Source organism: Cicer arietinum, chromosome 4 (assembly GCF_000331145.2).
Source record: "Cicer arietinum cultivar CDC Frontier isolate Library 1 chromosome 4, Cicar.CDCFrontier_v2.0, whole genome shotgun sequence".
NCBI lineage: Eukaryota > Viridiplantae > Streptophyta > Magnoliopsida > Fabales > Fabaceae > Cicer > Cicer arietinum.
The window spans coordinates 26250836-26268031 of NC_021163.2; the positions used below are offsets into that span (position 1 = coordinate 26250836).

General features: G+C 34.5%; 1 protein-coding gene across 7 annotated transcripts; it reads left to right on the forward strand.

Moving 5' to 3' along the window:
* The first annotated feature begins 1064 nt into the window (after window positions 1-1064).
* Window positions 1065-16489, forward strand: LOC101508663 (protein TRANSPARENT TESTA 9-like). 7 transcript variants are annotated; one of them, XM_004497612.4, is made up of 19 exons: window positions 1065-1465; window positions 1660-1711; window positions 1792-1868; window positions 1963-2096; window positions 2271-2367; window positions 2633-2690; window positions 4945-5053; window positions 5150-5270; window positions 5374-5563; window positions 6141-6460; window positions 6793-6881; window positions 6976-7031; window positions 12112-12252; window positions 13488-13593; window positions 13916-13990; window positions 14104-14153; window positions 14345-14501; window positions 14583-14749; window positions 15791-16489. In XM_004497612.4, exons 1-19 carry the CDS (start codon window positions 1413-1415, stop codon window positions 16061-16063), a joined length of 2325 nt encoding a protein of 774 aa, XP_004497669.1. In that variant the 5' UTR covers window positions 1065-1412; the 3' UTR covers window positions 16064-16489. The 7 variants fall into 7 exon arrangements, with proteins under 7 accessions (XP_004497669.1, XP_027189779.1, XP_027189780.1 ...); XM_027333978.2 differs by lacking the exon at window positions 13916-13990; XM_027333979.2 differs by lacking the exon at window positions 1660-1711 and having other exon boundaries at window positions 1952-2096.
* Window positions 16490-17196: the final 707 nt, after the last annotated feature.

Here is a 17196-nt window from a genome sequence, read left to right on the forward strand (position 1 = left end):
AGCACATGGGGATCGTAAGCGACCTGGTCAGTCTCGCTGTGAAAGAGGCATATTTGCCAATTTTACATCATAGTGACTCTGGTTCGCTCAATAAAATCTGACCCAGGTTCTTAAGTTAATTTGATCACCCTGCAAAAACTTCGGCATCTGGATTTGGATGTACATCATCTATCCAGGAAAAGATTTTATTCCAAGGGCGTAGCGTTCAATCTGCCTCAATGAGCTTTGCAACTTCAACAAGGAGTGGAAAGGGCCCCCTATCATATGCGTAAACTTTAGCGGCTTTTAATCTGGTATATGAGATGGAAGAAGACAAGACTCAGTTCCTTTTCTCGTCTAAAGGGTCCTGATGTAGTGGGATCGTTCAGATTGTTACAACCTCTAGCAGATGGTTTGAAATTGATTCTAAAAGTTGGAGAATAATTTAATTAAGTTACATCGAATTTATTATTGACAAATTTTTTAAGATGTCACATGTTACTGATAAATTCATCTGTCAATTAAGTTGCAACAATAGTAGATATTTTTACTAAAGTAAATTGAGAAGTGAGTGATGCGTGAATATTTTTTTCATACATTCTTTCTAGATCAAGTAATCTATAAAAAAAATTAGAGAATAAAAATCAACAAAGAACACACAAAAACACCATCTAGACTAAACAATTTGACATCACTCAAAAATTAAAACTAACTAAAGAGATACCTTACAATTACATTTTTCTTTAAACTAGTTCTATAAAAGTTCTGGTTTTGTTTGCAAAATTGGAGGAGAAGGGAAGGGAGGACTCTAAAAAAACAAGGAAGAGATGAATGAAATAAAAAGTTTTGAAAGATTTGTTTTTATTCATAATACAAAATCCCTTATTTTTGAGAAACTAAAAAATACATTGAACTAAAATTTTAGAAGATTTAAATAAATTATTCAAATCATTATTATATTAGTGTAATACTCTATAAATTAAAATTATATTAATCATAAACATTCTATTACTATTATTTAGAAAATTACTTTATTAAAATATATAATTTTATTTTTGATCTCCTATTTTCCTATGCTACAAACTCCCAAAAGTCTAAGAAGGGACGAGCGATGATATGGCAAAACGGAATTATCCTTCAACTCCCAGCAGGGTCAGGGTGATGACACTAATCTCCAACACGTAGCTCTGCATGGTTACTTCCACTTGCAAGTTTCAGATGTTGAAAGGTTGTTGAACGGTTGTTACTTATCACTTCATTATTACCAAACAGCCAAACCAAAACCACTCTGAATTCAACCATTCACTTTTTTCTTCTTCTCATTCTACAATGCAAAACACCGAAACTGCTTCTTCCACACGCTCCTCAACCTTCACATTCCACAACGAGATCTCATCGTTCCCTTCATTTTCATTCCTCTTCTCACCGTCGCCATGTTCGGCTCCTTCTGGCGAACTGTCGATCGCTTCTCCGTTCAACATTTCAAGTAAGTTCAATCGTTAGGGTTACATGTGAGATTTTAATACTCTGTTTTCCCTTATAACTTAATTGATCGTAACTTTTCGTGAGAGGAACTAAATTTCTAGGTTTTTCTTGTTTCGTGAGTTTGAACTTGTTATTCAAAATTGTATTGTTAAGATTTTTTTCGATGCTTATGGATCTTCGACATTATTGTTTCAGATATGTAATTAGTGAGTTGCGGAAAATCAAAGTTGTACACGAGCATAATAGGGTAACATAAGTAAATTTGGGTGTGCATTCTCTTTTGGTAGATAAAAAATCACAATGTAATTTGCTTGCTGTTTCTTGCAGGAATTTGTGGTGGATTTATTGCAATGTATTGTGGAGATAGTAGCCTATGGTGATAGACAAGATGCGTTGATTTTTGAGTATGAATTTGTTGTGAAAATTTCATTTTTATAATATTGTTGTTATTTTTTTGATGAGATTTTCGATAGTTTGTGACTGATAGTAAACATATAGATGTTTCATGGAACATCAAGTGCTTGCAGAGTTCCTTCGCTTACTTAAGACTAGTGAAAATTCAAAGATTGAAGCACCGCTTCTTCAATATCTGAGCATAATGATTCAAAACATGGATAGTGAACAAGCACTTTGTAAGATGGTTAATTTTTCTTGATGTCTATGTATAAGCTCGTTAACTTCTAAGTTTTATCTGTTCATGCATACTTAAATTGACATTCATTTTACAAAACATAATGTTATTCTTAAGGTTTTTCCTTAGTACTAATACTTACTATAAATTGGTATTTCATATTTGCATGTTGCAGACTATTGCTTCAGCAATGGTTACATTAACAACATTATTTCGCACCCCTACAAATTTGATGGTGGAGACTTGGCTTCATACTATGTTTCTTTTCTAAGGTTTGCGATCCTTTTTGCCTCTCCTTTATGTCTCCCTTTCTCCATCAGCATTTGGTTGAAGTCATCTCTGCTTATTGATAGAGAAATGCTGTTATTGTTTACCTTTTTTAGTCTCATTGTTTTTGGTTTTTATTTGGTTACTGAATAACATCGGGGAGGGTAAAATTTTGTGATTCTAATATTTTGTTTATCGCATTTCTGTGTTTCTTGTTATCACAATTCGATCTGAAAATAATTTATGTTTTTGGTTTATTTCTTCATTCAGGGCAATTAGTGGTAAAATAAATAGAGACACACTTTGCCTCCTTGTGAAGGTTCACGGGGTAAGCTAAAACTCACAAATTTAATGGTCTGCTGCTGTCTTTTAGATCAACATAGTTATCTCCCCACTTTTGAAAGGCTTGATATTTATAATGTTGCACTTATCAGGCCACATTTGTCGACTTACACTGATGCGGATCTTACCTCAACAAATCAATTTTGTCATTAGCAGATATAATTAAATATATTTTAGTTGCGAAAGATATCAGCTAAAACGTATGTGTTTCCTGTCATGTATAGTGGTTTGGAAAACTTTTTACTTACATTCGTGAATAACATACAAGGAGGAAACCATTACTATTAGGTCTCTACTAGCACAGTGCCATTAAATATTTGTTAGTGAGAGAGTTGGTTTTGCAGGTTAGTTAGGTTGACATAGTTTGAAGAAATAAGGCATGTTATCTGAGTGGTTGGTCTGTCTTGTCATTTGAGAAAATATTGGGGTCTTTAGGCTAGAGAGGTGCAGTCTCTCAAAGTTCAACATAGTTATGTAATCGGGGAGATTGTCCTTGTTCTTTCTATTAATATACCAGGCTTCTATCAACTGGTAGCTGTGGCCTGTGGGCATATTGAAGGTTTCAAAAAGTGTTGAGGGTTAGCAAAAAATGAAGAAGCACATTCTTGGATAATTGGATAGCTAAGGAAAGTGATTGCAACTTGCAAGTTTTAGGAGAAAATTGAATGAAGAACATTATGGTTCCAAGAAAGGGAATTAGAATCTTAGGAGCTAGAATAGATGCAAAATCGAAGGATTGAAGACCAGAAACCAGGATTGCAGTGATGGAAAAGAACATTAAAGCTAGAATGGTGAAAAAAAGGAAACACCATGCTAGCTATGTAGTTTTAATTATTTAATAGGCATAGCAAAATTTGGAATTGTTGTCGTCCTCTTGCTATTCCATATCCTTCTATAGTATTCTTAATGTCGGCCACCAAACGGCCAATATCTGGGATTGACAATTATGCATACTAGATCTGGTAAGACAAGTTCCTAGTCAAATGATAATAGAGAAGGAACGAAGGCAAGACCTGGTAGTGGAAAGGGGGGTTGAAATTTTGGATGGGCAAATACCCAAGAACAAACCATATAATCCAAATGGCACCTTGGGGGTCTCAAGTTGTGGTGGTTTGTGATCCACTCTGTTGAAATAATGCATTAAGGAAGAAAACACTTGGGGTTGCCTGATCGGACCAATTAAAAAGGTCAAAGAACATGACAAGGCATGAACAAAGAACAATCATTAGAAGTGGATAGTGGTCTTAATTGCGTAGCTAAAGGTAGCTCAAGAAGAGGCATCAATGGATGCAGCTAAGACGGGTTTCATCACATTGGGGATGGGTGTCGCGAAGGAGGCGATGAAAATAGTGGCATTATCTAGAACTACTACTGATATAACAAGCAAAGACATAGTTGTTGAAGAGTCGTTGTTGAATTATTGATGGCACTGTGGGGCTGTGGGGTGGTGTTGTCGAGAGCAGGGCGATGGTGTAAGAAATGGGCAAGCCAACACCTTGGAGGTAAGGGTTTTGTGCAAGTTGGTTGGTTCGCCACCACCACTAACCCCATGCTTTGGTGTGGAGGTTGGAACAAAGATGGACGAGGCACAAACAAACATGCTTTCTTCGCAGAAGAAAATGGGAAGATGAGGGGGGACAGAAACTTTCGGAAGGCCCGAGGCTTCTTGGGCACATTGGGCCAAATCCAATTTGTTAGTCGGCAACATCCAACACATTGATGACTGGTGAGATTGAGAATGAAAGGATGATGGAAAAGAGGTTGTGTTGCAGCCCATTAGCCATTTCCCGAATTTCAAATTGTTGCTGGTATGATAACGGCTAGGTGGTTATAATATCAGTTTTCTACCAACTGAGTATCAGAGTATTGTTAGGAAGTCTATTAGGTATGTGGTGGGTAATTGCTAGTGAGGTAGTTAGTTAATTAGGTTAGTTGGATTTATATATATATATATATATAGAAGAAATAAGGCATGTTGCCTATGAATAAGAGGAGAGGCTGAGATGGAGACATTTATTGTCATTTGAGAAATTGTTGAGGCATTTGGTCTAGGGAGGTGTAGACCTTTGTAGGTCTACATTGTTGTTCGATAATACTGGAGATTATCCATATTCTCTCTAATAAAATACCAGGTCAATCATCAACATTATCGTCAGTTAACTTGTGATGGAGATGTCTTTTTGACCGCCTGAATTCAACAAGTGTTTTAAGATTATCTTTGTTTCAACATTCAACTGCAGGATGCTGTAATCTCCTTTCCCTTGTACACCGAGGCTCTAAAATTTGCTCATCATGAGGAAAAGATGATTCAGACAGCAATACGTTCATTAGTTCTCAATATATACAATGGTATATTGCTGCTCTTTCCTCTTTGAACTTCCTATAAGCATGCTTTTAGTGCAATAAGATCCTAAATATTATAGTGCTTTTGTCTTGGTTTTACAGTTAGCGATGACATGGTATATCAATTTATATTGACTCCTCCAGTTTCCGAGTATTTCTCTGACCTAGTTCATAGATTAAGAGACATATGCTTCTGCTTAGATGTTATTCTATATGATAAAGGGTACGTTGACTACAATTTAATGAGATAATTATTGTCGCTTTATGATAATATGCGCTTGAACACTTCTTACTTCTGAAGAGCTAACTTCCCTACATTGAAGCAGGGAGATGGAGACTCAAAAAAGAAGAAATGGGCTGATTCTTCAATCTGATAAAATTGTGGATGAACTGTACTACTTCAAAGACATCCTTAGTGTTGGCGAGCCACGTTTGACAAGACTGGTTACTGAAAATCTTCTGAACAGGCTTGTGTTTCCTGTACTGTTCTCATCACTAGCTTCGAAGAATAATGGTGTAAGCTGAGAAAACTTCCTGCAATCTAGTCAACCTTTCATTTTAGTTATCTTGGTTTTGTACCATCTCTAGATTGACTTTAATGTTCAACTCTGTTAATTATGATTGAGGATGGTTTCTGCCAAATCCTGAAAATTTAATCTGTAGTACCTAGTATGGTAGAGTGGGAATGCCCTCATTTGGTATTCAAATTTTTACTTTTCTAAAATCCCGTAGTTCTGTTTTTCTTGTATTGGAAAGAGGAAAAATCATTCACTAAGTGCCACTTATCTCTAAGGATTTTTTACTTTTGACTTTGTACTTGTAGTTTAACGTCAATTCAATTTTATATATAGAAAGAGAGAACTGTCACATTATCATACTTCAATAAAATTTCCCCGTGTACTTATATTTTAGCTGCATCTTATGGCATTCTTACAAGAGAATTGGACAAAAGTCATTATTAAAAGGAAAGGAACACAAAAAATCTTGTTGGTGAAAACTCCTACATTCCAGTTGCTCTTGTCTTACATGTCTTTTATTTCAACATTTTTTCCCACTTGATGTACTCATTCAAACCATATTTTCTTTGCCCCAGGAACCAGGTTTATCTGCTGTCACTTCACTATATATTGTATCATGCCTTCTTCAAGTTGTTGGTGGAAGAAGCATGATTAACAATGTCGCGTGTTTCATCTTGTATCATTTTTTAAACTTAAATGTGAGAGTTCACGGTGAAGGGAATGGTTCTGATGGCCATGATGATGTTAAACTTTTTTTAAAGGGCTTGAGCGAAAAAAGAACTATATGTTATGCTCCGGAGTTAATTGGAGCTGAGAGCATCTATGGGAGCTATTTAGGTGCTCATTGGGATGATTTCATGTCTTGTTTAAGTAATGGCGAATTTTGTTCCAAAAGGTTGGCATATTTTTTTCTTCATATCTTTTCATTGTTTTTTAAGTGTAAGTTACATTGTAGACTTTATACTGTTTAGATCGTTTTGTTCTGTCTTCACTCTTGAGCATTCATTACTTTCCTTTTGTTTGTGTATATATGTCTGAAGGAAGACCCACAGGGAAGTGTGGGATATAAGAAAAGAAACCTTATATTGTATTGATAAATGGAATTCCTAGATTATTAGTAGTAATGCTATAGAAGTAGTTGACATCAAAAGGAAGCATCCTGATCATTTATGTATTATGGTCCTCTCTAATCTCTATCTAAATGTAATGAAATTGCTATTGTTCCAGGAGTGGAATACTTGAATTTGTCTTCTCTGAGGATTGCAGCCTATTGTTAGCTTTTACATTTCTGTTGCTTATTTTGGCAGAAAGTAAAGGTATCAATATTTTGTTCAATTATGTATACTAACTATTGTGTTTTAGTAAGTGATTGAATTATTTGTTTGTTTCTTTTTCATGCAAATTTTGCAGATCTTGATTGTTTCTTATCTCCAATGATAGGGCTATATGGAACTCGGGATGTGAGGGTAAGTATCGATTGAATTGAATTGAACAGGAACATAATTTTTAGAATGGCATACTACATCATGTCTATTACCAATAGAATGATTACAAATCATATATATAGACTACACCGATCCTGATTAAGGAATTACAAGAGAATAAAACTGTACAAATCATATTTAATCAAATATTGCATATCGCTCGGGAATGGACAGCTACCATTGCCAGCTTTCAAGTAAGATTGTAAAACTGCTCTATAGTAAGTCCCTTAGTGAGCATATTTGCCAACTGAAGTCCATAAGGGATGAATGTTGTGGTTATTAGACTGCTGTCTAATTTCTCCTTAATGAAATATCGATCTACCTCTGAATGCTTTGTCTTGACATGCTGAATTGGGTTGTGTGCAATCTAATGGCATTGTTAGTGTCACACAGTAATCTCATGGAGCTTTTTATTGTTTTATGAGGTCGTATATTACGAACTTCATCCATAGCAACTCATATGCCCCTTGAGCCATAGCTCTAAATTCTGTCTGCAGTTGATCTTGCAACTACATTTTGTTTTTTACTCCTCTAAGTCACCAAATTTCCATCCAAAACATGCAACATTTTTTGGTGGATCTCCTTTCGACAGTTGACCCTGCATGGTCTGGTCAACAATTAAATATTTCTGAGGTTGACTGTTCTCGGATATCATCCTTGTGGGTGTGATCGGCGGTTAAGGGAGGTGGTGGGGGACAACAACATCTAGGGTCCTGATAGGCACCATTATCAAAGGGCACAGTGAGGCCACCAAAGCTGCACTGAAGAATGCTCACAGTTGCCACAATTTAGGACCCCAAAATTAGCCACAATTCAGGCATTCGGTATGCAAATCCCCCATTACCCAAGATTGGGAGTTCTTATAATTTATACCAAGTTGCAAAAAAATTCTGAATTTTATTTCTAATTGGAGAATGATTGCAGATCATATATATATATATATATATATATATACACTGAATAAAGTACAAGGCAACATAAATAAATAGAATAATATAAAATAAAAGGGATCAACAATCATTCCATTCCAACAATGTCATCTCTTGTGAGAATAATATCATCTACATATACAATTAGAATTGGAATCTTACCAACATATCCTTGCCTTTTAACTGACCAAGTGAATTTTTCAAACCCAAACCCTTGGGGATTGCATGAGACCATAAATGGATATTTGGAGTTTGCACACATTTGAACCAACCTTGTCTTCAAAGCTAGGAGAGCTATCCATGTATACTTCCTCATCCAAATCACCATTCAGAATAGCATTTTCTTACATCAAATTGGTTAAGAGAAATCAAATTCACCACCAAGGACAAGAGAACTTTAATATTGTTTAATTTGGCAATAGGAGCAATTGTTTAATTTGGCAATAGGAGCAAAAGTCTATGAGTAATCAATGTCATATGTTTGAGTAAACCCTTTAGCAACCAAACATGCCTTGTATCTTTCAACTTTGTTATCAGAATTATATTTCACAGTAAAGATCCATTTATTCTTTCCAGTAGGTAAAATCATGACTCTCAAAGTTTGATTTTTCTCAAGAGCTTTCATCTCCTCATGAACAACTTCCTTTCACTTTGGAATTTTTAGAGCCTCATGTACATTTTTTGGAATTTCTACCGCAGACAACTGAGAGGTAAACGCAACAAATGAAGAAGACAATTTTGAATGACACATAATTAGGCAAAGGATGTATAGTGCATGATCTAACATGTTCCCTAATTGCAATAGGAAGATCTATAACAAGATACTCAACACGACCCTTAAGAACATAAAAAGACTTACTTGTATCAGGACGATGTGTTGGATTATCTATTGGTAAGGAATCTTGGAAGGGTCGGAGAATCGGTCATTCATTTCTTTGTTTATAGTTTCTTTTTTCAAAGATATTTCCTTTCCAAGTAGGGTCAACAGTCGTAAACCTGCTTTGTGTCTCTTTATCTGAGTCATTATGTTGTGGCATTTAAGGTGGTCATTCATTATTATCGAGATCAATAATTTGTTCATTGTGATTTTGACTTGAAATTGTTGCTTCCAAATATGTCGGAACTTCATTCATAAGTGAATTGAGTTCCAATATGGATTCTTGGACACTTTCTTTTGGTGCATCAATAAAAGTCTCAAAATTTTGTGACAACATTATATCACCTAAAGTAATGATATTTTCAAATGCAAAAGATGAATTTTCCTTAAAATTTTCCCCCTGAAGATGAAAGTTAGTAAAAAAATGGTTGATTTTCAACAAAAGTAACATCCATGGTTACAAAAATTCTTTTTTATTTTGGTTCAAAACATTTACACCCTTATGAGTTAGAGAGTAACCAATAAAAAGTAAAAACACATTTTAATTGCTCGTGGCTCGAGTTGGCGAAGTTGTTTATGTTCGTGAACAAAAGCATTGCACCCAATAACACATTTTAATTGCTCGTGGCTCGAGTTTGCGAAGTTGTTTATGTTCATGAACAAAAGTAGTGCACCCAAGAACTTTTAATGGAAAATCAGCAAAGACATGAGTCAAAGGAAATTTTGAAAAACACAGAGGGATTTGAAAATCTAAAACGTTAGATGACATACAATTAATTAAATATGATGCAGTTAAAACAGCTTCACCCTACAAATATTTTGGAACCTTATTTGCAAAGAGTAAAGCTCTAGCAGCCTCAAGAAGATGCCTATTTTTCTCTTTGCAATTGCATTTTGTTGGGGTGTATTAACACAAGAACTTTGATGAACTACCCCATTTTCAAGAAAAAGATCTGACAAAATTTACACCCTTATGAGTTAGAGAGTAACCAATAAAAAGTAAAAACACATTTTAATTGCTCGTGGCTCGAGTTGGCGAAGTTGTTTATGTTCGTGAACAAAAGCATTGCACCCAATAACACATTTTAATTGCTCGTGGCTCGAGTTTGCGAAGTTGTTTATGTTCATGAACAAAAGTAGTGCACCCAAGAACTTTTAATGGAAAATCAGCAAAGACATGAGTCAAAGGAAATTTTGAAAAACACAGAGGGATTTGAAAATCTAAAACGTTAGATGACATACAATTAATTAAATATGATGCAGTTAAAACAGCTTCACCCTACAAATATTTTGGAACCTTATTTGCAAAGAGTAAAGCTCTAGCAGCCTCAAGAAGATGCCTATTTTTCTCTTTGCAATTGCATTTTGTTGGGGTGTATTAACACAAGAACTTTGATGAACTACCCCATTTTCAAGAAAAAGATCTGACAAAAGCATATTAAAATATTCTTTACCATTGTCACTTCTAGAGACTTGAATATTTGTTTGGAATTGAGTTTGCACCATTTTAAAGAAATTTTTGACAACCTGTTCAACTTCCGATTTTTCTTTCAATAAATAATCCCAACAAATTGTAGTATGAACATCGATAAAAGTTATGAACCATTTTTTATTATAAAAGATTTTTATTCTACTAAGACCCCAAACATCATTGTGAGTAACTGCAAACGGTTATGATTGTTTATATGGTTGTGTAGAAGAAGAAGCACGGTGATATTTAGCAAATTTGCAAGTTTCACAATGAAATAAACACAAATCTTTCTTAGAAAATAATTTAGAAAACAAATGTTTCAAATACGAAAAACTAGGATGTCCTAACCGTAAGTGCCATAACATAATATCACCATTATTAAAAGAAAAGAAAGTAGATTCAAAGCAGGTACTTATTTTAGGTTGGTCTTTGAAGTCAAGTCCATTGTCAAGATAATAGAGTCCTCCACTTTCCTTAGCATTGCCAATCATCTTCCCCGTGTTCAAATCTGTAAAAGTGCAATGAGAATGAAAGAAGCTAACTTGACAATTTATATCCTTTGTTAATTTAGTAATGGATAACAGATTACACGACCGATTAGGAACATGTAAGACATATTTTAACGTTAACAAAGGTGACAAAATAACAAAACCTTTCCCTGCAATGATTGAAAGAGAGCCATCTGCAATATTAATTTTGTGGTTACCTGCACAAGGATTATAAGAAGAAAACAAACTTGACTTCTTCGTCATATGATCAGTAGCACCAGAATCGATAATCCAAGTATAACTAGGATTGATACTGAGTAGAGTAGTATTTGGAAAATTACCTCTCTGAGCTATAAAGCAAGAAGGAGTTTGAGACTCAACCTTTAGGGTATTAGAAGTTCCCTCATGGCAAAAAAAAATTGGAAAAAAATTGTTGGAGAAACCACCTTCTGGGCCATTGTCGGCTGGGCCGCCCCCGCCACTAGGACCACCCCATTATGGGCTGCCGCTGCTTGAACCACTACTGCCGGCATTGTTGACCACTTTTGATTTTTCACCAAAACCTTTGCGGCCGCCGCCGCTGCTACCCATAATAGCCGCCTTCTATGGGGTATTGTGTGCTATTAGGTAGACGGAAAAATGGGCTGGGTCGCAAAACAGGTCGTATGTAAATTAAAAACAAAATGTTGGTACCCCTTTAAGTTTGAATCCCTGAACTCCATTAGGCTGTGAAACCCTAACCAAGATCTCTGGTACCATAAAGAAAGTAAAAGGCAAAATACTTTCATATCTTATTACTACAGTCCTGAGCTGTTTATATAGTAAAAGAAATTACAATAGTAATAATGAGTAATAATGACATAATCATAACATAAAAATAAACAAAATAATATAAAATAAAAGAAAATCAAATTTGATTTCTCATAATTCTTCAACGTATGCATACACACACCCATCAAAATCATGGAATTACAAGAGGATAGAACTGTACCAATCATATCTAACCAAATATGTCTTATTATGGAAACAAATCTTTATTAGCTATATTACACAAGTCATTATCAACTATTTGAACATATTTACGGTTGAGTGGTTAATTATTCACATAGTTAACCAATATTTACAACCTATATTTCAAGTTGTTTTCCCTTGATTTTATGTAACATTGTTATTTTAATCTCTTTGATGAAATTAATCTTCATCATTAAATTTTTTATATAATTTTAGTTGTCAAATTTTGTTCCATTATAGCATGCATAATGATAACAAAATAGCCATGTCCTCGTAAATTTGACAGATTATAAACGCCCTCCTTAAGGTTTTAGCCTTCCAGCAATCCCTCTCTGCAATGATGCTATGGCATGTTGGATGGTGCCTACGAAAGCTACTTATCTTCCACAGAGAGGGACTTAATAGTGATAATCTTCTCTTGTTCAAAGTAAGTATTCAACAGCTTCACCTAATTTCCATACACACTATTACAAGTTGGTATCTACGTGCATGAGTTTTGCTTGTAGTTTTCCTATCAAAATATGGCTGAGCAAAATTAATATTTTACATTGACGATGTATTGATTATGGAAATTGCTTTGATTATTTCTTCTTTCAAAGTTTCGATTAACTATTATTCATTACCATTTGTTAAAGCCTCATACTGTGGGGATACTAATTTATGCAGTATGTCAATACTTATGCAAAAAAAGTGTAACATCAATCTCACAATCAGATTATGAAATGATGCAAGCTGAAAGATCACAAAGTCGCATCTCCTAATGTGCCAGGAGTAGAGACTCTGCCTGTGCATTTGTCTTATGATTTGAAATTGATCAGTTATGCATATAAATGAGCATATAATTGATCTGAAGAGTATAAAACATATTTATTTTAGAATATATATGGTAGATGTCAAAGAAAATAGACGACAACACATATAAGATATCTGGGTGACTGAGCTTGCATAGAGAGAAGTATCGACTTCAATACTGATGTATAAGTTATCTCGTTTTCAGTGAGTTGAAACTTTTGCTAATTGATATGGCTAAAAGGTATTTAATAATCTAATTGTTCCATAGTGCAACTTAAAGATGGATAATTTATGCTAGTACTCTGTCTTCATTTGCTGGAAAACTTGTTTTCATGAACCAATTATTTGTGTTGCGGCTAGTGGCTGCTACACTGCTCCAGTGGGCGCTATTGACTACAGAGATTCACAGATTGTAAGATGCATGATTAATGAAAATATGTCATTTTTGGAACTGATCAGTGGACACTGTTAATTTTACATGAGTGGATGTATAAATATATGTAGAAAACAGAATTAACAATCTTTTCAATTTATGCATTGAAATCAACATGCACATAATCTATCTAAGGAAACTAGGAAATATTTTATGGAATAAAAGAAAACAATGAAAGTTAATTACAGTCAACATCTTGATTTGTTCTGGGAAGATATGTATGCTAGCCATAGTTATATGATAATACATGATTTTTTAATCTGCATGTGGATGGATTATATAGCTTTATGTGGTTGATTTAGTCTTTAGTTTTTGATGATATACATGTTATAGGAATTAAGGATGATTTATCCATGCTATTATTACTTCTGTTTACCAAATTGTATTTATGTACTCAGAATATCTAAAGTTTTATAGTTTCTAGTTTCCATTGGCAGACTTCATATGATCAATCTCGTGTATGCTTTCTGAAAGAACTTGATGGAATTTGGTTTGATCATATTCCAGATGCAATAAGAACTGAATGGGCAAGCTGTATAAGAGGTATTTATTACTTTGTTCACTTTTAGATTGAATACAAATTTATTGCGTAACTTGGTTTCTGATCAGCTAAAAGTTAGTATACGGTTAATATGGCTGAACAAATTGCATAAATGTTTTTCTAACAAAAAAACGGGAGTCAAAATTCTTGTTGTACCATTGAAGTTTTATTTATTTAGATTGAGTCCAATGACATCCCTTAATTCAGGTCGGTAAGCCTGTTTAGATTAGGCTTGATGGTTGTTGTGCTAACAAAAAGGAAATTATCATGAAAGATTCTAATTTTTTTTCTTTCTCCAATGCACATGCGTTATATTGCATGCAGTTCTTGAACAATCTTCCCAATATAAAGATCCATTATTTTTGTTTGAGCTTGTTCTTCACCAACAATCTACCAATGGTATTGTCACCTTTGCACGAACTATTGGCCTCTTTAAGTATTTTCCTGTTGATATTGAACTGTATCAAGTACTGATTATGATTTCATCACAAGTAAATTGATGTCTATGGCAGGCGAAACATCTTCGTACTTTGCTTGGCAAAGGATGTATAATGCAATGAAGGTATTGTTATTTATTCTGTTCGATTGGTGGTAAGTTTTTAATCAATTTATGAGCTATCCTGTTCAACCCATACATTATATCTGTGTGTATATCTTAATGATTTTAATCTCTGCTGTTAATTTCATCATGCATTTTAGTGTCTCTTCTTTAAAATTACTGAAGCCTACTTATGATACCATTTATTTCTGTAGGCATTTATTCTCCACTTCCAGCTGAACACACTCATTTTCAAAAGTATATTGGTTGAGAAGCCATTGTTGAACACTATGGTCAGTTCAACCAATGATTCTGGAACAAACCGAACTTCAAATGTTTCATCTGCTAGCTTTGGGTCCAATGTTTCTTTGGGTGGGCATCATATGTTTAAACTTGGTTGTGCCTCTGGTATTTTTATTTTAAAATTTCTAATGCTGTGTAACTCTTCTGCAGAATCTGGAATGCCATGTGGAATTGCATTTTCAAATTCTGCAATTCGGGATGTATATGTAATACCAATGGCATGTGGAATGATTGGAAAATTGCTTCTTGCAGAGAAACACCCATTCCGCAGTCGACATGGAGTTGTGATTGCGATCGCTCCACTGGCTGGGTTATGTGTAAGTCAATATTATCTTAACTTTTTGCTTGTCAGAGCCTAGCTTCTGAGATTTTAATGATGTTGGTCTGATTATATTTTTGTTTTACAAAAAGTGAAGATGTGAATCAGGAAATCATATCAATTTGTAATTATATTTATCAGCTTTCCTAGAATAAGTTAGACAAATCAGAATTTGATTTGATCCCCTTAATTTGTAATTATTAGAGGTAAATGTTGTAACTACCATTTATACTGCGAAATGTCAAAGCAAAAGGCATCAAACCCTTATTCATGACATAGTATCAGTAGGTTCGATCAAACCTGTGAGCTCTTAGTTAATCTTGGCTTTATTTAGCAATATCCCATTGGGTTGCTCTTGAAATTGTTTCTGCCATTCTTGGTCCTTGTTCGTTTCGTGATTATTTTGTGAACTCTCGATTGTAGCTGTCTGCGGTTGCTTGTTCTTTTAGTTTCTATGACGAGCCTTCGATCAACTAATCTAATAGATACTCATCTTAAGGTTAATGTTAAATATCACCGAGATGAGGGTGACCTATTATCATCATCTTATACTTTGTTGGTTGGCTTCCAAACTTTTTTATTTTCATGTGTTGCCACGTTCGAGATAGTCTCATGGATAAAATTCTTTACACTCTCTTGCCATGCAGTGCATTTGTGTTAATGTGAATGCTGCCGATATCTCAAGCACATGCTTGTGTGTATTGCGGTCTTGCATTAGAGTTCCTGTTAATACTTTCACTTTTTTTATCCACTACTTTTCGGTGTTTGTGAGGTTCATTGAACTATCAACTGCACTAAAATTTAAAACAAAGGTGGAAAAACTATTAACTCTTCCCGACTAAATTTTGCTGCATCTCAGTTTTTTCTCTTTTAAAATTCCCATGTCAAGCGACAGAAAAACAATCATATCATGTCCAGTAATCTATGGGTATTGAATGTGTTTTTGGGGAGAGGGGGGTTTTCTATATTTTGCTCAAGTCATAATCTTTTGAATTCTTCAGCGTGATTCATTTGCACTTTTTTGTTTTGTTTGATACAGCCTAAAATTGATGAAGACCACCCCTCGTGGTTGCATCTTAGAATCAGAAATTTTGATCCACAGTTTTATACAATTAAAGCCAGAGACAACAATCTGAGCAAGCCTGATCATTTGGCAGATGGGAGATGGACCCTCGGTTTCCCAAATGAAAAAGCATGTGAGGAAGCTCAATTGGCGATTCTAAATGAAGTTACCAAGCAGAGATCAGCAGTGGAATACATGCTTGCTCCATTACTTCAGAATGATCTTGGATTAGCTATACACAAAGGTTAAGGTAGTTAAAGTTGTGTTAATGAATTTGTATGGTTTTATATACAATTTTCCCTTCTCAGAATTATTGCCTCTCATTTTTATGTTTTACTCGTCAAATTGGTTTTATAATTTGGTTTTATAAATGGGATAAGGTAATAGCTCTGCATGTTAGTGTGGATTATGCTAGTACCATTACTTCCAACAAGCAATAAGGTTTTATAAATGGGATAAGGTTGATGCTGCATTGTAATAATTGACAGTTAAGTGTATAGTATTTCTTCAGCATATATGTACTAATAATAGTATGTCTAACAGATATTCATCTGATTTCATGTAGAAATGTGATCGTTGTAATAGTAATAATACTTGAATACAAAGTTTCTGTAATTCACGAACTTTGCTTGTTATTCTTAATTCCTTATAAATTATAGGCGGCTATCTTTTTCACTGTTTAGTATTACATTTTTACTGTTAGGGTAGGTTTTGATTCTTTACTGTGATCTCAAATGTTTCCCCCTTTGTTATCCTGGGTCTTCAAGTAACCTCCTGCACTTGGGGCTTTATTAGTAGGATGCTAAGATCTGCACTTACTAATTCAACAAAACATTCAACAATTATACATTAGTTACCTTGTAAAACAAAGTACATGTTAGTATATTTAGGGCTATTGGAAATGAATGAGGTTGTGCAAGTGTGGACACCGCTAATATAGTAATTTTCCTTACTTCACATCTATTGCATCTTTTATTATAGGATGCTTTAATTCTTCAGTCGCACCCATGGGCAAACTTTATACATCTATCAATATATCTATTGGTCTTTGACTCTACAACAAAGTCGTTTAATCACGTTCACCATTGCAATGCAAATGACATACCAGCGTAACCAGCCCAAAGACCACGTCCACTATTGATATTTACCCAGGTACATAAAAAAAATTGTTACTTGAATATGGGTGATAGTGTAACATATTTACTCAACCCTCTAATACCTTCATTGCTGTCATAATGAACCACATAGTCTTTTGTCTTAGTCTAACGTAGGAAAAACGATAAAGAGATTTACATTTGCATCTATCCAATGGCACTGGAAGGGATTAAATTCGCAACCTGTCAGATTTAATACCTGTCTTTTAACCATTAACCATTAGACTA